Source organism: Anabrus simplex, chromosome 14 (assembly GCF_040414725.1).
Source record: "Anabrus simplex isolate iqAnaSimp1 chromosome 14, ASM4041472v1, whole genome shotgun sequence".
NCBI lineage: Eukaryota > Metazoa > Arthropoda > Insecta > Orthoptera > Tettigoniidae > Anabrus > Anabrus simplex.
Genome location: NC_090278.1, coordinates 97,411,375 through 97,436,508, shown reverse-complemented (window position 1 = coordinate 97,436,508; position 25,134 = coordinate 97,411,375). Strand labels below are relative to the sequence as shown.

Genomic DNA, 25,134 nt, shown 5'->3' with positions numbered 1-25,134 from the left:
ATAGCCTACATCTGGATTAGGGACATAATCGTGTGAAGTTGACTAGCGTGGGGCATATTTCTCTTGTGACAGCCTCGTTGTGGATTCGGAAAATGTTGCGAAATTCCTTACTACCGAAGACAAAATTAAAATCTGTCAAAAAGTGGACTGTCACACCCATCTTTAAGCATGCAGAGCAGAGGTGCCAACCCTTGAAGTGGGTTATCAGTAATAGCTTTGACGCCATCTGGCTGTCTGCTCGTCAATTTCAACGTTTTGTTTTAGTGTAGGCCCACTAGATGGCAGACCGAGTACCCCGAAACTCTCTTGGGCGTCTATGGCTGAGATGTGTCACCAGAGATCTTTTACATGCTGACATTGTACAACATGGAGTGTGGAATGGACTTTTTCCCACCCTTCAAAAATCGGACTACCTCTGCCAGGTTTGAACCCGCTATCTTGGGATCTGGAGGCTGACACTCTACCACTGATCTACAGAGGCAGCTATAACCAACCGCCATTCCTGGTCCTACCGAAATATCTGTTTTCTCGATGACAAAACACCGTGCGTCAAGGTGTATGAGTAGCAAGGTGGAATGATAAGGGATGAGCCATGAAGTCTATACGGTCTTACACATTGATTGAAAATATTTTCACCATCAGAATTCTGGCCGGTGCCGGTATACAATTTCTAATCACCAGATTGCAAGACAAAAGCCTGCATTCCTCTCCACAGTGTTCACATGGCGCTGTTGATGGTGATTCGCGCACTGGATGGAGATATTAGGCGCTGGTCCTATTCGACAGGTATGTGCTGGCATCCTGTTATCACATTTCATCTCTTTAACTCCTCTAATGGGGTTGACATCAGGAAAGGCATCTCAATTCATACGTGAACCTGTAGAGAAACGGGGCAAGAGTTGAGCAGATATTGTAAGGGACGCTGTTGACTTACCGATGATCGAAGAACGAGATGCCAATACACGTTCCGAGCACACATCACCAATGTTGACTCCTCTATGCTTGTATCTTGAAAGTGTGTGCGCTGCTTGTGGCTCTGGGGGGTGAACATAACGAATACTAATACATAAAAACTGAACTCAATAGCTGCACTCGCTTAAGTGCAGCACGTATCGAACCCCACTGTCCGCAGCCCTGAAGATGGTTTCCCATTTTCACACCAGGTAAATGCTGGGGCTGCACCTTCATTCAGGCTATGGCCGTTTCCTTCCCACTCCTCGCCCATTTCTGTCCCATCGTCGTCATAAGAGCTATCTGTGTTGGTGCGACGTAAAGCAACTTATTGTACTAATACACAAAATGTAGAAAAATGATCAATAAACATTAATGTATTAACCAGAGAATTTCTTTCTTCCCCAGACCCCTGGAAGATGAATAATATGAGGCACTTGGTATTACACACGGAAATATATGGAGCAGTTGTGCAATCATACTCCCCCACTGTAGCAGGTTGTATCTCTACATTAAACAAACTTACTGGTACTTTGATGTCCTCCAGTTTCTTCACCCCTTCGGCGACGTCTTTCGCTAGCTGAGGGTCAGATAATATCTTGGACATGAGCAGCATTCCCTGGTTGGGAGACAGGATCCTGGTGGTTGCCAGCAAAATAGAGTTGAGCAGCTGGGGAGTGTCGGACCCTGGGTTCAGCAGCACTGCCACACGGATGTTACCGCTCGTCCTCTGGAACGGACAAAAAATTGAGCCATTTTACTAAACATGTGCCAGCCCAACAAACATAAGTACAGCTTGTAAGACACTCAAGTGTTTCATGTATCTTTATACATATTACTACTTATGTACACGGTCTTTTCCAGTGCATTACTACTGAAAAGTTTTAAGGACCTCTACTGGATGAGCACAAGAAGGCATTGCCCAATGGGAGGATGCAAAACAGAAGCTCATCCTAAACCGACCAACCGACCGACCGACCGACCGACCGACCGACCGACCGACCGACCGACCGACCGACCAACCAACCAACCAACCAACCAACCAACCAACCAACCAACCAACCAACCAACCAACCAACCAACCAACCAACCAACCAACCAACCAACCAACCAACCAACCAACCAACCAACCAACCAACCAACCAACCAACCAACTAACTAACTAAATAAATAAATAAATAAATGAATGAATGAATGAAATTTCAACTAACAAAAGATACATACAACAATAAATCCCTTTCATGGGGTCCAAAATTAAACATTACAAAACAGCGATTAAACCAGAAGCACGAAACATGAAGTTCTCTCTACACTGCGCAGTTACAGTCCCGCGTCCCGTGTGCCCACTGCACAGTTCAGCTAGTAGGCGAATGGCAGTGCATAGTGGCGCTTCTGACGGGACAGCGAGTCATTGTCTCCGGCTCGCTTGAGAATGTTTCAGAACAACTGACACTCTGTGTTCTGGAACAGTGGAACATAACTGTACACCGGCACAGTGTGCCGAAACAGAGACATAGTGCCCAACCCAATATTGTGCCTGACACAATCATAAGCTTTTTTATAGTCTATAAAACAGGCATAGACATCAACATTCATATCTCTGCACCTCTTTAACAGCACATTTAACGAGAAGAGTGCCTCACGTGTACCAACGCCATTTCGGAAACCGAACTGATTCTGATCCATGTGGGATTCACATTTTTTTAATATTCTAGTGTGAATGATTCGCAAGAATATTTTGAGCACGTGAGACATCAAACTTATCATACGATAATCATCGCACTGAGATGAGTTAGGCTTCTTCGGTAGTGGAATGAAGGTTGATTTCAGCCAGTCTGCTGGTATTTCTCCTGAGACATATATTTGATTGAATAATGATGTTAAGATATTGAGGCTGGTAGATTCCTGTTCTGTTATTACTTTGAGAACTTCAGCGTACACACCGTCAGGTCCAGTTGCTTTACCATTCTTTTGAAGTTTTACGGCATGTACAACTTCACTTTTTGTTATTTCAGGGCTATTTTCACTTATTCTCTCGTCAGGTGAAGGAAGATCATTTCTGTCATCGGAAGACCCTTCATAGGATAAGAACTGGAATGCCAAAAATAATGATAGGGTTATAAACAGAATGCTGAATGTGTCCTAACTGAAAAGTTGAAGACGTCAGCAGCTATTGTGGCTGCTTCACTTTAAACTTTAAGAAAACTTGCATACGATGACCATCATCAATTGATAGCTCACTGTATTTACATGATGTATAAGACAGCTACTCACCATCTGTTCCAAGGCACTGGCCACAAGGTCTCGGCCCTCCTGCATGCCCAGATCCGCCACCACCCAGTGCGTGAGGATGTGAGGGGGCCGGCCGCTCTCGAAGTACCTGAGCAGGCGCGAACTCAGCAGAGCCGTCTTGTCTCGCGGAGAGAGCCCCGCAAACGTCTGAGAATCCACCCCACCGCTACCTCTCACCGTCCCTGTCACGTCCAGATAGTTGGTCTTGTCCGTGCTCAGCACTCGGTTGTTCAGCCTGCAACACAAACAACGTGAAAACTGACAAAGAGGAACACAGATAGCTTTGTACAGAGAGATAGCAATATGAAGAGGACACAACACAGCAAACATGATGACGTGTCAATGTAGAAACATGAAAACAAAGTCGGACCACACAATCTCCACATCTTCACAAACTGCCATCTTCATATAGACAGGCTCTCTCCTCATCCCTCCCTGTACTTCTACCCCCATCTCTTCTCAGCCCCCAACGGGCTCATTTCTGCTTCCCAACTTCATCACGAGGGCAGACATCAACACTTCTTCAGGTGGTGTAAGTGTATGATAAGAAGAAAGCTTGATAAGTACAGGAAAAGGGAAGAAACATAAGACAAAGATAAATACAGGTGATAAAAGAATAGGAACACAGGACAAACACAAAAGGAGAAAAGGGTCCCAATGAGATAACATACTGTAACTGCAGAACTGCCATGTAAGGGTAAAACCTTACTCTTTCTCCCCTCTTAATACTGAAGGTAATTGTCGCTAACTATACTACTTGCCAATACAACATCTTAGTTACTGTTAATCCTGCACGTTGGCACGACGTCCTGTGACTTGCGAGATTATATGTGCTGCCACGGCCATATTGCGAAAATCACTAGTGTTACATTTGTGGAAGTAAGTAAAGGATAGTTTCTTTCTCTGTAGGATTGTAAATCTGTTTGAGTAATACCAGGTAAGTGGCAAGTTCGTACTTGGTGTTCCCATGGATATTTTCACAGCCCGTAATTGAAGACAGGATAGAGCCTTTTTTGAGCTTAAGCCGCAACAAGAAAATACGATGAAATGCTTTACGTTTTGCAGAGAACTTTGCTCCGAGTCTTCGGAAGAAAATCTTGACTGTTCACGAGGAAGACTTCAATCAAGGTGTGAATTAGGAAGTGCTACGTTTGTTATCAGAGCTGGTGTGGGATAACAGTAGGACATGGATTATAACCCTTTCAGACCGAGTACGCACAATTGTGCGGGTTCGTATTTTAGTTATCCCTGACCGTATTTGATGTTTTTTCGGCGCTACATCGGACTGCAGTGATTGTGCAGGACACTTGGCGTGTATTTCAATTGATTTTAGTATGCGCTTGACCGCCAGGGCAAAGGAAGAAGAGTTTAAAAAGCACAGTTGATCGGCGAGGAGCAAGGAAGCAGTAGTGCCGAAAGTAAGTATTTATTTACTGCGTTTATATTAATCTAGAAGCTTTACTGAATACCGGAATATATTCAATGAAGTGTGTACATTGGTTAGTGAACGTAAATTTTGAAGCTACACCATCGTACGTGATACAACGAGGTTTTGAATTTTGATACGCACAATTGTGTGGGTCCTGTTTTTCGGATGTTAGTTTTTATTTTGTAAAATAAACTATTAATATGTGTATTGAGAAGCATTTTAGTCAGTTCTTGATGTACAAACAAAAATTCACACCTCCAGTTTTCTTTCAGGTCTGAAAGGGATATGGGAAGCTGTAGAAACTTTACAATAGAAAAATCTTTATCACATTCCCCTTTTCAATACAAGTGTCCTTCTGTGTTAGAAGGGACAAGAACTCTTTCGAAAAGGAAAGCAACGTTACCTCCTCTATAAAGAGGTGGAAAGAAATTTTGTTATCCACTTAACCTTGTCACGATTTTTGTTGTCACCTTTGTGTTTTGTTGCTGACTTACAGCACATGTAATATATTTGCTTGTGCGTATTGTTTCTCTTCCGCCCGACAAGTAATAGCAGATTTCAAGAAGGCGCCTAATTGTTTACACCAGCCAAACACAGAAGAAAGTAATGTTTATATCAAAATAAAGGCATGAGGGTGAAAGAGTGCGTTTCCTCATTGAGTTTGAAAACCGACTTAATTATGAATATCTTGATTGTAACCGAACACACATGTTAAATGTAACTATAATAAAAGTGTGTTAAACAAAGAATAAAACTACACAGTATTAAACAATGAACTCGTGTGTTCAAGAGAACGTTTATGTTAGTTGACACTGCAAAGTATGGCTTCCTTCTCGATCAAACATTTACTTGGTCAAGGGAACCTGCATTACTGATACTTACTGTATACTGCGGTTACTTTGTTGGCAAACAGTGATGAGCCATTAAAAAAAGACGAGAGGGTGTCTGTGGCAGTGATAAAGACGGCACACACACCGGCCTGGAAGCCATTAGAATTAAATAGTGACCCTGACCGCACGCTAACCATTTAGCCACAGAGCTTTAATGGAAAGCAACAAGTAAAGTCCTACCCAATGACAGGCCACATTGTTCTTTCCCTTCATCAATCCCAGTTTTTCTGCATCACACTTCCTTTTTACACCATGACTGAAGATGTGTTGATGAGTCTTGAAGTCCACCCTCCTGATGAGAGACCCACTTGCGCCACTAACTTGTTGTTGTGTTCATCTTGACACCGCCTGAAGAGTTCTCCCCAGGTGAGCGGAGAATATGATAATTTAATGTATTCCCCTCAGCGCATTAACAGTAATATCAGACAGCAGTGTTATTATCCCGACGAAGACATAACAGAGTATTTTGAACTTCTCATGTTCGACTGCTCGTTCATAATCACGTAACACCCGGGCCTCCCATTCTGTTGCTGTCGAATGCCCTACGGGTTTGTGAAGTCATAGTGCTCACTTGCCATTCCGGGGTAATGCCGACACTACGTCATAGTCAAGCTAAGCTCCGATGTAACTGATGCAATTATGCTGACAGTAATGAAGACATATCATTTAAATTATCAGTTTTACAGTATTTAAGTCTACATTTCAATTTGAAGCAACCACCAAATCAAATATATTACATAACTAGCACATATCTTGGTCATGTTTGCCGAGCGGTGCACCCATTAAAAAGATCCCAGGCAAAACTCTGGGCTGATTTCATCTTGTGCATAAAAGCATTTTCATGACTTCTTGGCTCTTTTATAAGAATATTCCACATACGTACCAATGTGTCAGTCAGGAGATGACAAACATTTCTTAACATCTGCAGGACTCAAACATCTACATTATAGATGTATCGCTTTGAGTGTTCAGTCTGCAAGCCTCTGGAAATTAACTAAGCATCTCCACAAGCTCCGTGGCCTCGATTAGTTAAAAACTGAGTCAAACCGTCGTTGCCTTGGTGTCGCACTACTTCTAGCAGAGTCTGGTTGTCCTCCCTTCACCTCACATGATCCCACGGGCAAAGCCGGTTTATAGTTACAACTTCAGTCATCGAGTTCATTCCTAACTTAGCCAGCTGCTTGTACTTTCGCTCACAATTCAGTCAGGAAACAAGAGCTCACCTAGAATGCTGCTGATCATAATTGCGTGCTTGTCACACCACCAGCATGGGAAATAACCTTCAAATGATCTACTGAAATTCAGTTCCCTGCTGACCTCACATGCCAACAGCTTGGATTTTTAGACACGCCAGACACATTTAGGGAGATTTTTTTGCTAGTGGCTAAACGTCGCACTAACACATCAAAGGTATTCGGCAACACAATGATAGGAAAGGGCTAAGACTGGGAGAAAGTAAGCACAGCCTCAATTAACACACGCATATAACTTGACGCAGTGTCTCGCTTATTGTTGCAATTCACGTTGTAAGGAACTAGATGCAATCCTGCCTGTATTTCCATGTTGCAGTAAAACCGGCATTGTGGTAATGGGAGTTTGAAAGCGCTTATAGACTGTGTTTGGGATGGCGTTTATGGCAATAATGACATTTTGGAAAATAAGAACGAGTTCGACAGCGACAATGAAAGTTACACGAGTGCAAAGAGCATTAAAGAAAATGAGAGTGACACAAAAGAACTTTAGTGATTGGAAACTGGAGAATGAAGACAATAATCCTGACATATATCTATTTCGTGGACACAGCAACAAACTTGCAATGTTTTCAGAGTACACGGATCTGCTCTTTTTGAAATGATTTCAAATGAAACATTTGTAGCACAGCCAGCAGTCATAACCTTCCATGGCATGAATGCAAAAACTGAGTGAATTATCTTCATTAGTTTTTATACCTTTGTTGGCTAGATGTAGTGTTTACTGTGCACAATATTTTCTGGTATAAGCTAGAATAAATTTGTTACTTTCAATGATATGTCTGTCTCAGTCTCATCCTTGGCTTTGACAACATGAAGGTGACTGAGATATGAGCGATGCTATGCTGAAAGTCAACTCAACAGCTTAGGAAAAGTATCCTTCTGCACGCGAGCACGTCCCCTGTTCCCGCTTCCCGTCTCCGCCACAACCAGCTTATTATTAACGCTGTACGTCTATCTGACAAGTACTTCATTCAGAAATAGTGAAGCATCAAAAGAAATCACGTCCTTTCACACAGTTGTACTTCGATTACGTACCACACCTATTTATTCTTTTATTGACCATGTAAATCCTACAGATTACTGACGAATACCGAGGAGAGAGAAGCAAGGTTTATTTTTATTTCATAATGCAATTTGTGTGAGGCACACGGGGACTTCCAACATAAGTACCGTATACGATTCCGCTCTCGTGCAACGACTATCAGTGGCACTTTCTTACAGTTCAACAAGCTGAAAACCCACCTATGACTGCGATTGCAAAATCTTGTTTCCAGGAATGTTGTAAATATTATCGTCCCTTCATTCGGAACGTAAAACCGATAGGCATATTGACAAACACTCAAACAAACAAACCTTTTCTGTCACATATGTCTGGCATGCAGCTTAGCTGAGTTACGTTTTGTTTCACTTTCCTAATCGCCTTGATTGCTTGTTTACATAATTCAGACACTTTCTTAAAACTAAATTTTCAGCAACTTTAGGGAGATGTATCATCAGAAACACTGACGACATATATAAACAACAACAGGCCAGCATATTCGGTATGGTACCACAAGAAAACATACGAATTCCTTTAAATTTCGCGCGAGCTGTGTAAACACTGTATGTAGAAACGCTGGTCACTACTTCTTCCACAGTCCACAGCGGATTCTCATCTCGTAGGCTACTGTAAACATTCATAATTTGTTTAGATATCCTACTGAATCCCTCCCCCCAATTTCATTAGCTTAAAAGTATTTCATTGCAACTGAAGCGTCACAGCATCACCCACGTGTTGCTCATGGCGGGCAGCCATTGTGAATATTAAGTATGCTATTGCAGCCAGCACTGCCAACACTTTTCTTGGATCCATCTTCAACGCCGTAAAGATTATGTGAACTATACAGCAATGGAATGAACCCAAACAAAGCTTAAAAGTATACAATGCAATAAGATATGAAACTCATGTTAAATAATTATTTATTTGTTACATACACTACCATAAAGAATAACTATTCACAGCCATCTACGTATGAAATGTAAGAGTTGGTAACGATCCCAAATAACAAGCAACTTGTGAAATATTTTCCATATTTTTACAGGGAGAAATTTTTAATTGGTCAAGTCAGTTCAGCAGAATATCTAACCAAACTGAGGGAAGCTCCTGACTGCAGCAACAAGCATAGGAACTATTTACCGCTGCGGAAGCCTCTTCACTGACCAGAGGTCTGGCTAACATCAGAGGGACCGCTTAGGTCTTGAGTTGACTCTCAGTATAGTAATGCCATTCCCTATGCCGCCAATCCCTGCTATGAATGGTGTGAAAACGTTGCTCATAGGGTCAGTTGGTGTATGCATTTCAGTGGGCTTGGCAGACTGATATGTAATAGCATCTTCTGGCTCAGTGAGGAAAGCAACAGGAAACTACCTCACTCCTCATTTCCCTAGTACCCCTCTTCAGTGATGTCTAGGCTTTCTATGACAGCTGATGGCAGAGCTGTGGAGGATCAAACCAGCCTTCGGATTGAATACTCAACATACAACACAAAACAGTTAGTATTTTATATATGTTTTTGTGTGACAATTACGCTCAAAACTACTGGCAACCAAATTAAATCTGATTCAAAACTCCATTTATAGTGACTTGAATGGGTTAAGCTACAGCCCGAATGCAAGCTCGGAGCTACATGCCCCTAACCGCACAGCAAACTCCCTTGGTCATTTGGGGAGGCTTAGTCCAGCGAGACACAAGCTGACAACAAAAACTGGAACAGAACATATTGAACCAGGGTCGTTTACACCCGTACCCAGCTTGCTGCAGCGGAGAAAGCTCATTTCAGGCTCCAAGATATTAGATTGTAGTCTACCACTACAGAAAGAAGGTGACAAGATCTTGTATAGTTAGAAATTACCTGGGCATCACATTAGGCTGACTCATGATGTAGTCCAGAGTGTTGTCAGAGTCGGTCAGCTCTCCCTTGTACACAGCCTTCTGGAACGCAGACGTCTGAGTCATGATCTCGCTGAGGACCGCCTCTTCAAACTCGTCTGCGTTGAGAACGCTTGAAGACAGAGGGATGCCGTTCATAAGTGCCTGTAATATAATACATTGCTGTAATTGCATCAAAATGGCAGAGCATCTTCAAACATGCATTCATCCTCACTTCACCCAGAGGTGAGCACCAAAAGCTCAAAAACATTCTGGCCATTACTTCTACTTTAGTACTGACAGAACAAGCTGGCAGATCTCAAGCCCTCCAGCCTCGACACTGCTGTGGGTGCCTCTTGGCTCTATTCCTCGCTGTAGCCCTTTCCTCACCCAGGATCATCACCTGAGGAGTTAGTGTGGTACACTGCAATAGCCGCCTTTGAATATATTCTATGATAGGTGCCTGGTACTCACATCTTTTACAAACTACTCATTTAGAAAATGGCTGTGTACATACAGTAAATCCCAAGAATCTGATGTAGGAATATCTCAACCTTTTCCACAATTAAGACCCATACAGTAGTGCACGAAGCTTCACCCAGGTGGTGCGCTGGTAACATCTTCGAGCTCAGTCGACACTTCCTCTGTTAGGGTACGAGGAGCCATCAATGGACTTTCATGTAGGCTGGATGCAGTGCAAACTGCAAACTTGAAACGATGAATCCTTTCTGACTGATTGACATGTTCCGGGTCAAGCATTATGTTAGGCACAATGGAAGACTGGTTTAGCAAGAAAGATGTGAAATGGGAAGCCAACAACTTGGAATCTGATGTGTTCAGTTCTTCTGCTGCTACGAATACATTCAGTTCTTGATTTCCTTTACTTCCGCCATATTCCTCAGGTGACAATGTCCGACACTATGCAAGATCCTACAAACAGCCGTAAAGAAAATCAGGTAAGGAATATTGAGGAAAATCTAAAGGGCTACTATCTTAAAACAAGTGACACAGATGTAGCTAGCATTTCACTCCTATCTCGCACAGCTTGTGTGAAGCTCTGTGTGTGGAAGGCCTCAGTGTCTAAGAGAAGTGCAATATCCTTCTTTCAGAGGCACCACTAAAACTGGCTTGCAGTCTGCTGGTACCATACATCAACGGGCAAGACCTAGTTAAAGCCAACCAATTTAAATATCTTAGACCGCTCATCACCTCAGACGGAAAGACATTATCGGACACCCGAGCACTCTATGGGTCGGAATGCTGGCCTATAACTAAAAAGCATAAGCAGGTTCTACATGGTATGGAGATTAAAATGTTACACTGGCCACTGGGTTTTAAAGATAGAACCATGTCAGAAATGAAGACATTCAACGGCAATTGGGAGTGGCAGCTATCCCAGAGAAGATGCGAGAAGCACGACTTAGATGGTATGGTGCTTGCGTGAGAATCCCTGCAGAGTCAATGACACATACAGCCTTCCCTCAATCTCGAGGTCGTCCCAAGAAGCGATGGTCTGACTGCATCAAGGAAGACTTGAGTCTTACAGGCATCACTGAAGCCGACGCCCTTGACCGCAGGAACTGGAGGATGGCATGTTTAAAAGCGGACCCTGCACCAGTGCAGGACTAAACACTAGGAAAGAAGAAGATTTAAGAGAGACAAATCGAATAGCTGCCTACCCAGTTTTGCTGTAGATATCTACTGAGGAAGCCATGTCCATTTCTTGGACCAGTGACCTAAGGTCAGCCTGTTTACTCAGGTAGTACAGATATGGACAAATAAAAGGAAGATAATGTCTAGAGTCTGCTGGAATCAGACACAAACATAGCCTTCAAGCCAAGATACACGCCACAAAAATTCTCTCACCTGAGGCAAGCTCCACAGCCCGGAGCGGTCCACGAAGTCTCGGGCTAGCCTGCGTCCTGTGTCGTAGCTTGAATCTTCTCCTAGAATTTCATCTGCGTCAGCTGAAGGATACTTCACTTTGAGAGCCCCCATCACGTCCTCTACCGTCACATCTCGCTCGTCCTTCACTGCAGCGTACACCTGTAAGCAACACCTGACCACTACCAACTAGCAAGATAAAAAGATGATGATCCATATTCATGAGCGATCTACTCTAACATGTGTTTTAGAGGGTTTCCTCAGTGTGAACATCACAAAGACATAAGCTGCTCAACTGGCATTTGTCCTATCATGTAACCTACCTATAGAGGACATCATACACATCTGATTGTAATTACTATTAATATATATTTAAATCAGAAATGGCACTGCAATGATTAATTAAAAATGAATATTTTATTATCATCATCATTAGTATGAACAAGTGCAAACAAAAGAGAATGTTTTATCCATATAATAGTTGACTTATATACAGAAGTATACTGCTAAAAAATGTGGATTTGATACGTGATTACACCAGAAAACAAAGAGTGCCAGCACACGCTTGGCTTGAACTCCACGAGTCTTAAGTTACAATGAACACAAGGTTGCAGTATTCACCCAACGTGAGTGAAAGAATCTACAAAAACACAAGCAATACTAATACATCGGAGAAAGTTTCAAAAACACACCAAGATGTGTCAGAAGCAATTAAAAACTTCCAGACACTTATGAAAGCATTCTAAGGGAGCTCCCACCTTGTTGACATGCAGAGAAGACGGAGCCCACTCAAGAGAGACTGATGGACAGGGAACTCCAAAAAGAATTAGGAACGATAAATCTGAATATGTGATTTCTTACGTGTTGACACCTCCTTAACCCCTTTACGGCGACCTCCTTTTCTTCACATACTGCCGACATCCATGCGTGGTATAGACCCCCTGTAGGCCTAAATTAATTTTGTTCCAGCTTCTAAAGTTTTAAAGCTGTTGAGATGGAAATGGTATATCTCTGCCTTCCTAGTATGTATGAATAAGCCCAAATCAGTGTTTCTTCTTGTCTTTCTACAGTCTTTGATATAGTCAGACCTCATTCTGCTTGAGGGCATATAGGCTTAAATTTCTGCTGGATTCTAGCAAATGTCCCTCGGGGGAGTCTGTTAACCCCTAGAGGGCAGATAGGGGGACCCTACAATTCAGTAGGGCTGGTTGAAATAACCAATACAACCTGCGAACCAACAAGCAGCCCAGTTCCTGGAAGCTTTAAAATACTGGGACACCCTCCCTCCAGGGGTCGCCCAGCGTATGGGTGAAGACCCCAACGGAGAAGGTGGACTTTGGTACGGCATTGGTGGCGGAAGAGGGAAACTTGTAGCGTCTGTACTTCAGAGTAGCTGCTACAGAAGGCGCCTGTACTGCAGTGGAGCGGCCCAAAATAACATCTGGCAGTAGGTAGAAAATGCCTTTAGGAGTGGCGAACCCATCGTAATAACAGCCTATATATGGTATGGTACTAGGAAATCAACCTCGGAAAAGGTTAGGGCATGCAGTTCTCAGGTACTGAGGGAACTGTGAGAAATGGGGGACCAGTAACCAACATTTAAGATAGGAAAGGTGGAGGAAGTAGTAGATTTCATGGAGTGGTGGCCAAGAGGCAATAAACGGAGCAATCGCAGGAGTATGTTAAAGTGGTAGAACGTGTGAGTGACAGAATAATGAAGATTAGACTAAAGATGAAGAATGAAGTGATGGACTTCATACAAGTGCACCACAGACGGTGAACAGGGAAGGAGATATTGATCCCACACAACTTATGGATAGGAAAAAGATTCTTCAACTCAAAGACAAAATTAAAAACTCAGAAATCATTATCACCAAAGCAGATAAAGGGAACGCTACTGTTGTAATGAATCAGGCAGACTACATCGAAAAGACAAAAGCCTTTTTCACAGATGAAACCTTCACAGTTATTGACAAAGATCCTACCCAATCCATTCAAAGACAATTAAAACAGATACTTAAAAACACAAATTTTTTACTAACAGACAGCGAAAAAAACAAATTGATCAACATGAATCCTGGTTTGCCAACTGTTAAAGCACAGCCCAAAATTCATAAAGATGGAATCCCCATACGCCCCATAGTGAATTTCAGACCGAGCCCACTCCACAAAATAGCTCAATTTATCCAACAGTTTTTAAGCAAACACTACACTTTCCAGGCAAATAAATCCATTAAAAATACCCTTGAATTAATCCAACGTTTGAACAACTTTAAACTACAACCATACCATACCATGCATTCATTTGACATTACCAATATGTACACAAATATCAAACCGGAGAAAGTTATATCAATTATTTCAAGAAATTTACAATCTCATAGCCAGCTCAGCCAACTTGAAATAGCAGACTTCATGTCTTTACTGAAATTTTTAACTAACAATAATTATTTCATGTTTAACAAAGTAATATACAAACAGGACGGACTAGCCATGGGTTCGCCGGCATCTGGTATTCTTGCCAATACATACCTGGATTTCCTTAGAGTACACTAAAATAGAAAAGGATAAGAAATTCAACAATATAGTCTTTTGGTCCAGATTTATCGATGATACATTTATCATAATGGATCAACGCAACACCGATGCAATTACCACCCTAACACACCTTAATGACACTGATACGAATATTAAGTTCACTATAGAATCCGAAACCAATAAGACCCTCAACTTTTTAGATATAACTATTACCAGATTCCCAACCACCTTTAAATATAAAATCTATAGAAAACCGACGCACACAGCTACAACCATTCAACAAGACTCTTCACATCCCCCTTGCCATAAACGTGCCACATATAATAGTCTAGTACACCGTGCCTATAATATCCCCATGTCCAAAGCAGATCTTAATAAAGAACTTAATATTATACGTAATATTGCACTGCATAATGGTTTTAATCATGGTTTCATAGAACGCATAATACGTAAATTTAAACATCGACCCAAAACTTGCCTACAGAAAGAAAAAACGAAACCAATAACATATGCAACTTTTACAATTAACCCGGATATTTACCGTGTAACTAATCTATTCAAAAAGAAGGACGTATACATTGCCTTTAAAACCAATAACAGGAATCTTGATAAATTCCACAACTCCAGCCACGTCAACTTTCTTAACCCTTTCGACAGATCAGGCGTATACAGATATCATTGCAACAACTGTTCCAGCAGTTATTTCGGACAAACCGGGAGATCCTTCAAAATTAGGTACAACGAACATATTAATGCCATCAAATACAAAAGATTCTCAGCCATAGGACAGCATACGCACGATTACAAACACAGCTTCTACGGGATTGACAACGATTTAGATACCATCGAAGTTATGAATAAAGGGCTTCTTTTAGACCTTACAGGGCAGTGCTTTATTCATTTAGACCAATATTACAACCCTAATTTTAATCTCAATGAGATATCTGAAAAACCGACCATCTTATTCGACGTCCTTATTTCAATTATTAATAAGCTTAAAATGCCTAAAGATCAGCCATTATATAAAACAGTTCGCAACATGTTAGCGCATTACCCCTACCGAAATCCACGCCCTCCCGACCCCTACTCGCCTCCGCCTGCAACCTCTTCCCCTCCACCTACATGACACGCCCCGATTCCCCGCCAGTACTTGCGGCTTGCTGCCTGACACATTGCTCGCTAGTATCCTGCATGAGTTCCTCTTTAGCCTTCTGCTGGTATGTGGTGCATGGAGTTTATATTTCAAAATTATTTCTTTCTTTCACGTTCGTTTTTACGTTATATTGATACAGTTTTCAATCTTTTGTAGGTCCGTTTTGAAACAAGGTCTCTAGAATTGCATTTCACCACCTGATGACATAGTGCTTTGTGAACTCATACTCGTCAACTACGGCCTCAGCCACTCACATGTTCTTAGTACTTCTGAGATTTAGAAACTTAAAACCATCTTACAACCTGACAACTAAGCTACCGCTATTTCAAGCAAGACTTATTTGATTCTTAAAGCCGCTCAATTTAACTTGGCTTACCGCTTATATTCTAATGAGGAACTATTTTAACAAACATTAAATAACGAACAACTATTCTCTTTTACAATGTAACAATACTGGACACTATTACTAATTTTATTTACATGAGTATTTTTACGTGATAGAACGTCTTAAATTTTAATACTATAGGAATGTCAATACCCCAAATTTTTATTAGGTGTATAAGCTGTTCAGACAGAAGTGTTTTAAAAGACATCTTTTGTTATTTAACACACAATTGTAACACACAACATCACTAGGTAATAGATATCACAGAATTGTAAATAGATCATTTTACCTTTATTTTTATACATTCAAAATTTTGTATATATCAACGCTATTATAAATTGCCAATATGTTAGAAAGTTTATTTGTGTATTGACATGTGTAATTTACTTGTGTCCTTGTGTATCTAACTTTAGGCTGATGATGGCATAGATATGCCGAAACCAGTCCCTAATATTTATGAATAAAATGTGACATTTCATTGTATATCACATTTGAATTTGTATTGAACAGGTGGAAAATCATATACTTTCATCTCTTAGAGCCGGTTCTACCATCTGCTGGTAAAGTGGCTGGCAGCTGCCCGGGAGGTAAACTACCTGGAGGTGTAAATCGGCTGGTACTTTGGCTTGCGTCCAACCACCTCCGCGCAAGCGCTAGGTAGCTACCCGGAGCTAGACACCGATATACGAAGTTGGCTAGACTGGTTTTCAGCGATTTCTCGCTTTCGAGTGTGGTGCTATCTATCGTTAGATGCATGAAACCCATTTCGATTGTCTTATTTCCCTGTGCTTGCGTCTGCTGATTACCACCAAAAAGCCTAATAAGGGGAGTCTTAAGAGTTATGGACAACGATTCATGTCAAGCTTTCGTGATTTTAATCTATGATCTTCAATATCAATACCTAATTGGGATTAAAATCTCAAGATTACATTTTCTTACGCCAGTTATAACCTGTCATGTAAGGCAGCGTTTTTGTAAAGTATTCTCGTAGTAGATTGGTCAAGTCGCTCGCTCCGTAATAGAATGTACGCAGGTTTTCATCGTATTTCTAATTTACATTTTAAAATGTATTTTCGTTCCCTGCCGTTGTTCTTAACTCTCGTTTACGCGCTTCCATATACGTATATACACACACATCTTCTTTACGGACTTATTGCCTTTGAGCATTCTATCTGCAGGCTTCTGTGAATAGATTAAGTATCTCCGCGATGTTCTATTTGCAACTAGTTCAGCGACCTCGTGTAGTTACAGATGCTTCCATTTATTGATAAAGCATTTCATTTTTATTTTTAACTTTATGAAGATAAAGTTGGAAGGTACTGTAAATGTAAAGAACTAATCGGGATAAATATCCATTCATAGGAAGAGGAATTCGGGAATGGAATAGTTTCCAATTTCTTCGAAATAATTTACAAGACTATGTAAACAACTAATAGGGAATCTGCTACCTGGGCGACAGTCCTATGTGCTATTAATCATAACATTACATAGCATACATACAAAAAAAATTTCCTAGTAGACATGATATTGTGATAAGAACGTATGAAAAGAGGCATACAGATTAACACAACGCTAATAATGGAAATAAAAAAGATTCGTCATAATAGAGACTCGAACTTGCACACTTCGTATTACGAAGCGAGCGTGTTAACCATTACGCTAGGAAAACGCTTGTGTTAGGTAGGATACATACAGTAATATATGTCTCTTGTCCGAAAACTAAAAAGTAGAAAATTAAAGCCTATTTGAAATGATTTCCAAATAGATTTTGATTTTATACTTTTCAGAGTTTCTTTACGACAGCTTGACGTATAAAATGTGTTCCCTGCGCTACCGATTCGAGAGGCTGGTGTGACCGTTGCAACTAAAGGGAAGCATTAATGTTCAAAATCCTGCAATACAATATCGAACACTGTTACTGCTTTTTTCAGTATAGTAAGCTAATTTGAGTTGCATATCACCAGAAATACAGCTAATAATGTTCAGCTCTCAGAACTTGCCCGGCAGGTAAAGTCTTATCGGGCCCTCGAAATGGCCGATAAATTACGCGCCGGGTAACGACGATTTATGCTGCCGATAGCGCTACCTGGGAGTGGTCGGACGGAAACATCCCTTTTACGCGGAGGGCAAATTACGCGCTACTTTACCAGTAGGTGGTAGAACCGGCCCTTAATCGCAATTACTTGACTCGCTGCCACTTTGAAATATGAAATTCCGTGGCGAGGTGCAGTTTGAATGAAAGTGAAGTAATAAGTTTTAATGATTAGACGATAACAGTACTAGACCAGATTGAACTGAGAGAAGCGAGAGTGGAAGCATGACTTACAGAATGGGAGGTCATGGTGCACATGACCAAGTAATGGACAATAATACCAATATAAATGGTCCGTCATTGGACATTATAAATTTTCCAGCTAACTCATTCTTGGTTGCCAGCGTTTCGCCCTCGTGTGCTAGGGTGGGCTCATCAGTTGGTACCTAGCACACCTACCAATACGCTGGCTAGTGCATACCGTGGAGGCCACTATGTCATCTGATGGCCAAGCAGGCATCAATTTTTGATAATGAGACAAAGTCTCTTAGTGCATTGGCACTGCCGGTGGCTCCAGTTAGCCTACGCAGTGGCCTCCACGGTATGCACTAGCCAGCGTATTGGTAGGTGTGCTAGGTACCAACTGATGAGCCCACCCTAGCACACGAGGGCGAAACGCTGGCAACCAAGAATGAGTTAGCTGGAAAATTTATAATGTCCAATGACGGACCATTTATATTGGTATTATAAATTTACTCATTCAGGACAAATATTTCAGATTCCCTATGGGAATCAACATCTATGTCATCTGATGGCCAAGCAGGCATCAATTTTTGATAATGAGACAAAGTCTCTTAGTGCATTGGCACTGTCGGTGGCTCCAGTTAGCCTACGCAGTGGCCTCCACGGTATGCACTAGCCAGCGTATTGGTAGGTGTGCTAGGTACCAACTGATGAGCCCACCCTAGCACACGAGGGCGAAACGCTGGCAACCAAGAATGAGTTAGCTGGAAAATTTATAATGTCCAATGACGGACCATTTATATTGGTATTATAAATTTACTCATTCAGGACAAATATTTCAGATTCCCTATGGGAATCAACATCTATGTCATCTGATGGCCAAGCAGGCATCAATTTTTGATAATGAGACAAAGTCTCTTAGTGCATTGGCACTGCCGGTGGCTCCAGTTAGCCTACGCAGTGGCCTCCACGGTATGCACTAGCCAGCGTATTGGTAAGTGTGCTAGGTACCAACTGATGAGCCCACCCTAGCACACGAGGGCGAAACGCTGGCAACCAAGAATGAGTTAGCTGGAAAATTTATAATGTCCAATGACGGACCATTTATATTGGTATTATAAATTTACTCATTCAGGACAAATATTTCAGATTCCCTATGGGAATCAACATCTATGTCAAGTAATGGACGACAAAACACGCCCTCTTTCTCATGACCCGATCGTCCCATTAACCTGCGATTTGTGCTAAATGAGTTGGTTTTTTTTCTTTTTACTATCGTTCCCGATTCTTCGTCTCAAAGTTCCCGAGGCAACAGTTACTCTAGTGTTCATGCATTGTGAATCAACCAGGCAAATAAAAGAACGTCACTTTCATTGCGTACACTATAAGAGGTAAATATACAGTTAATGAATGTTAACTACATTCTTTTGAGTCTCTACTGAAAACATCTGAAAACAATCTGAGCTAAACTGTTGTAAGAGGGAATTTTTAATGGGATCGCTGCATTTCCTTAGCGCTCACATCTGAATCACCTCTGTCCGCCAAGTAAAGCGGCTCTCAGCTGTTCCCTGTTGCTCCGCCGTACGAGTCAAACAAGGTCCACCATAGCTAACTTAAGAGGAGTTGCCATAGTCATCCTTAGATAAATGGTCCATATTTTTACGAACTGAATGCGACAACTTTTTATAAACCCGTCAAGACGTTACGAGATGATTGAATCATGTCAGATACATGTTAGCACAGTGTGACTCTTTAGCATTAAGATATGTAAACAACAGTCAAGAAACACATCATTATCATTTCTTGTACCATAATTTTTAGCTTTTCAGTAGCATTTAACAACATCTTTAGTCAAAACTTTTCACTATCGAGCTGAAGATGGTCTAAAGAAAGACTGAAACGTGTGCTGTTAACAAAAATTGCTTTTCATTATGGTAATTAAAGTGAAAAATTGTTAACACTGTATTGTATTGAAAGGTCTGCACAATATAATAATTTTCACATTACAAGTCAATTTTTTTAGATTTGCTTAAGTCAGTACAGAACCAATCATGAGGTTTGTTGTGTGTTATAAATTCATTATTTGTAAATGCCTTCCAAAAATTCAGGGTTGCCTTAAATTTTATGCAATACGGCAGTTTGAAATAACCCAGTCATGATGTAGACGAGACTTACGTCGGTGATGAAGCTAAGCCCATGGTACTGATCCTTGGTCTCGGACACATAGTTGAAGGCGTTGAGGAGGGCCACCCCAGCGTCCTGCAGCCCGCTGACGTTCAAGTCTGGGTTGACAGCAAACACCAGACCTATCCTCAGAGGAGCCAGGTGAATGTAGAACGACTCAGCCAGCTTGAGGAGGGGCCTCGCCTCCACCTTGGACGGGTCCGCGATTATCACCTGAGGACAATGTAATGTTACTGTTGATAAGTCTGAAGAGCTTAGGACATTGCAGGTGTAGACAGAACTGTTATTTGCAGAAAAATTTGGAAGTTTGTGAAAAACATAATAATCGTAAATATCTCGGATATTATTCCGCATACAGTAACAAGACATGAAACACAGAAGATTGGAATTTATATTTATCACAACTTTAATACATACATTTAATACTAAAGGAGAAATGTAACATTTCCTGTTTTGCACCCCTTAATGTTGCTACGCCAATCCGATAAAGAAGTTGGTTGAGCTCGTTCGGAGATTCTAGTAGTAAGACTAAAAAGTGAGAACCAGCTGGAACTGCAAAATCCTTTATCCAGAACCTTCCAGAAAAAGAGAAAGGCAGGCAGTAAGTACGGAGCGAGTAATTCAGGACACTCAGATGGATGCTAAGCAGGTGTTAGTTGTGTTATGAAGTGAAATGCAGGGGAAGGCTGTGATCTGCACCCAAAACACTGACCGGGCATAAAATATTCTTTAATTACTTTCACCCTGCCACCCTTTTTAAAGCTCCAAACTTCGGTCAAACTTGTTTATTGCATGGCATTTAGCGCCAGGAGTGTCTGAGGGCATGTTCGGCTCGCCCTTATTAACGTCTTTCTATTTGATGCCCTTGAGTAACCTGCACATCTGGATGAGGGGAAGGTGAAACCCTGTGTCGGCATGTTGTAAATGACCCACCCTGCATCCGCCAACTTCCTCCACACGTCTGCGCATCATTTTTCATCATTCTCAACTACGACATCTGAACTGCTTTACTAGCCGGCAGCATATCAAGTGAACACCACACTCAGTACGTCAACTAACACCTCCTCAAGAGTTCTCGAGTGTTCGACCAGTTGTCTATTAGTTCGGTGAAAGTGTCATCTCCACTCTCTCACCAACTTCCCTGTCCATAGGAACTCGTATTTGAGTCACATTGCAACCGCTGAGGGAGGAGCTCTGCCCAAGTTCTGGACTTTCCTGCACCATGAGGTATGTGGATTCATAGTTATTTTGTTATGGTTAAAATATATTCTTGTCATGGTGGAATATGGCATGTTCCTTCTCCCATCTGAATATCATTGTTTCATCCATTTATAAAAGTTTGAATTGCCTTAAAATCCCTCTGAGTTTTTGTTGTGCGCGTACTTTAGCCGCACCGTTATATGGTTACGACTATACTTGTCCTTGTATACTCCATACAATATAAACATACATGTTTATAACCTCTGTCAACACTATTGTGTTTTTTTTTCTCTTAGCCATGACGAACATTGTTATATGTTTTTTCTTTCCTATTGGCTTTACGTCGCACCAACACAGATAGGTCTTATGTCGACGGTGGAACAGGAGAGGGCTAGGACAGGGAAGGAAGCGGCCGTGGCCTTAATTAAGGTACAGCCCCACCATTCGCCTGGTGCGAAAATAGGAAACCACGGAAAACCATCTTCAGGGCTGCCGACAGTGGGATTCGAACCCACAATGTCCCGAATCCTGGATACTGGCCGCACTTAAGCGACTACAGCTATCCAGCTTGGTGTTATATGTTTTCACACTAGTTTTAAGCCTATTTGAATTTCTATAATGTAAATGTCGAATCTGAGGGTACCATATACTTCAAGGCCACTAAGTACGGAGCCCTGACCTAACTTTAGGCTACGATTTATTTCAGCTGATGATGCTTACGGCAGTTAAGCGAAACATGTCCCATGTCCCAACTTACAACACCAGTTGTAATATTTATGTCCTAAATATAAGGAAAGATAAGTATTGGAAAGGTGGTGTTAATTACTATTCTTATTTTAATGTTCATAATCTGATGTCCAATACGGTCTACAATGAGATTTATTACTTGTAATGTTTTAAGGAACGCCACAATATCACGTAGCAGGCAGCATGCAGAGAGGTAGAATCCGTGAAAACTGGCAATGCTGACAGTTGGCGAAAAAGCGTGGCTTATAGCCTATAATCAATTTGTATGCACCAAACAATATTGTCAATGTCGATGAAACTGCATTGTTTGTTTGTTTTATTTTTTAAATGCTGAGGCTAAATGGACTCATGGTTTTAAAGGAGAGTACTGCCAGCCGGGATATGTACTGTGTTGCTATGCAGTGCACAGAGAAGTGAAAGACTTCCTTCCCCTGTCATAGAAAAGTTCGAAAAGCCATGATGTTTTAAGGGCGTCGGACACTTTCCATGCAAGTACAAGGCATCTAAAAATGTAAACAGTAATCCAAACGATAAAGCATTTGCACAGGGGAGCCAGCATAATTCTTCCTCGTCTTTGAATCGTATTTTTCTTCCTTTCCATTGTTTTCTTCAAGTGCATTATTTGAATAATGTAAATGCACCTTGTTGGATACATTTCTGAAATAGTGTTTTTCATGGCATTTGAAAAGTTTAAACTGAGAATCAAGGTGATTGCATGCATTAATGCGTCTTAGAAGTGCCATGGCGAGATATCGTACAAGTATAGTCACTGTACTGTTGTAATGTGGACAGAAGCGAGAGACTTTCTCCCCTCGTCATACGAAAGTTTGATAAGCCGCGATGTTTTAAGGGCAACGTGTACTTTCTGTGCCACCACAAGGCATCTAAAATGCATACAGTACAGTAATCTAATAAATAAAGCACTTGCAGAGGCGAACCAGTATAGATTTCTCCTCATCTTTGAATCATGTTTTCTTTCTTTTAATTTCATTGTGTGAGGTTATGATTGCCGGTGAATTATCCTGGTGCATTATTTGAATACTGTAAATGAACCTTGTTAATACATTTTGGAAATAGTTTTTTCCCATCACATTTGAGAGGTTTAAACTGTGGATCAAGGTTAATTGCATGCAGTAACGGGTCTTAGAATATATTGTGATGCTGCAAGGGTTGGCATTTCTTAATTACGTGTTGGCGGTTAACTAGAAATCACGTCATTCGAAGTCCGATTTTTGCGTCCCAATGACTTTGAATTAACGAGGTTTAGTGTAGTACTAAAATGACTGACAACATCACTCCTGTCGAATAACACCAAGAGCTTTGTGTGCCTCTCCCACGGACGAATAACCATCAACAGTGTCAAATGTCCTCTCTCCATATGAACACTGTGGAGAGGTGCAGCACGCAACCTAGTGTATAGCACCACTTCTGATGGTGACCAACGGGACTTAAACCTACTAACCACGACTTGATAAGTTAACGACCATGGGCACCAGGCTTCAGTCATATCTTAAAATACTTTGTTATTTGTTGATACTGTACGTAGACTTGTGGTACTGAGAACGTACCAAATGGTAAAGGTTGCGTCGAATACTGCGCAGCATTCCAGGGAAAGTCGGCCTCAGAAGTTCCATCACGGAGTCCGACCATCGCCGGTACTGCTTGTCGTGCTCAACGTCGTTCACCCACTGCACGGCCGAGTCTCTGATGTCGATGGCGTACTCGGCGTTGCTGGTGCCCGAGCTCGACAAGTCCAGAGCCAGCAAGGAACTCATGCGCGACTCTGAGATGCCTGAAAACAAGTGTTGTGTTCAATGCACACTATCGTAACCTCAGAACCAGGGACGGGACTTCCAGTGAGTAATCTTAAGCTATGTTTGGATAAAAGTGATTCAGGAAGAGCCTGACCTATCTTGTGCAGCCCCTCCATGACGCGGAGCTCTTGTCGCACCACCTCGAGCAGCGTGATGGCATCCACCAGGTCCACGTCGAAGAACATGCCGTTCACGAACAGCGCCGTGTCCGAAGGCTGCAAGTTCAACGAGGAGGCAAAGATCTCCTGGTTCTCCTTCACCTCTCTCTTCAAGTCCGCGCTCACCACGGTCCGCACCAGAGATCGTGCCTGAGAAACAATCAACACCATAGATTAGTGAAGGTCACAACCATGCCCAGTGTGGATGATCGAAGATTAAAGAAACGTAACTTGTGCTCTTCTACACTCCACGTACTACACACTGTCAAAAAACTATGGAAGAATTTTACACCATACAAGATAAAGCAGAAAACAGTAACTAGTCAAAGAGTGCTATAAAAATGTAATTGTCTTAAGCCGGACAGAAAAACTTGTTAATGACTATATGTTAATAGCATTAGGATTGGGATTGACAAACATTGCTCTGCTAAGTGGGAAAACGTGATAAGAGATACAGGCGGATCTTGATGTTCGGAGCATGTATAATGTTTGTTTTTCAGTCGTCGGCTCAAAGGAGTGTCGTACACCTACGCTGACAAGCTTCATGTACTGTCTGTTTGGACTGCTGAAGGAGTATAGTTATCTAATAAAATAATTCCAACATCTTGCACAGAGCAAGCTGCTCCAAGTGCACTGGGCATGTGTAATATAAAGATCCCACATGTTATGTTTTGTGTACTTCAAACTGACTCAAATGCGAACACCAAGTTGGACACACTCAGTTTGGCTTTAGGAATGGACTGGGTACTCGTGAGGCTCTTTTCTCCTTGAATGTTTTGAGCCAGAGATGCCTAGATATGAATGTAGATGTGCACGCTTGTCCCATCGACTACCGAAAAGCATTTGATTGCGTATCTCATGCAAAACTTGTTGAGATTTTAAAATCTACTGGTGTAGATGTTGGTCCATTTCCCATCTGTACTGGAATCAAACGGCAGAAGTCAAAATAGAAGGAACTATTATTGAGGACTTAGCTATACGAAGAGGTGTCCGCCAGGGATGTGTCCTGTCCCCACTCCATTTCAACACCTACTCTGAAGCTGTGTTCAAGAAGGCTATGGAAGATGTTAATC

General features: G+C 41.7%; 1 protein-coding gene across 2 annotated transcripts in view; it reads right to left on the bottom strand.

Annotated features, from left to right (window-relative positions):
* Uggt (UDP-glucose-glycoprotein glucosyltransferase) overlaps positions 1 to 25,134 on the bottom strand; it is a 106,986-nt gene that overhangs the window by 55,188 nt on the left and 26,664 nt on the right. For both annotated transcript variants that reach the window (XM_067158275.2, XM_067158276.2), the window contains 7 exons: positions 23,998 to 24,211; positions 23,658 to 23,881; positions 20,134 to 20,355; positions 11,590 to 11,769; positions 9,707 to 9,888; positions 3,226 to 3,478; positions 1,478 to 1,681 (listed from right to left, as the gene is read on the bottom strand). In XM_067158275.2, the coding sequence (XP_067014376.2) occupies positions 1,478 to 1,681; positions 3,226 to 3,478; positions 9,707 to 9,888; positions 11,590 to 11,769; positions 20,134 to 20,355; positions 23,658 to 23,881; positions 23,998 to 24,211 (1,479 nt within the window). The remainder of the gene's footprint in view (positions 1 to 1,477; positions 1,682 to 3,225; positions 3,479 to 9,706; positions 9,889 to 11,589; positions 11,770 to 20,133; positions 20,356 to 23,657; positions 23,882 to 23,997; positions 24,212 to 25,134) is intronic.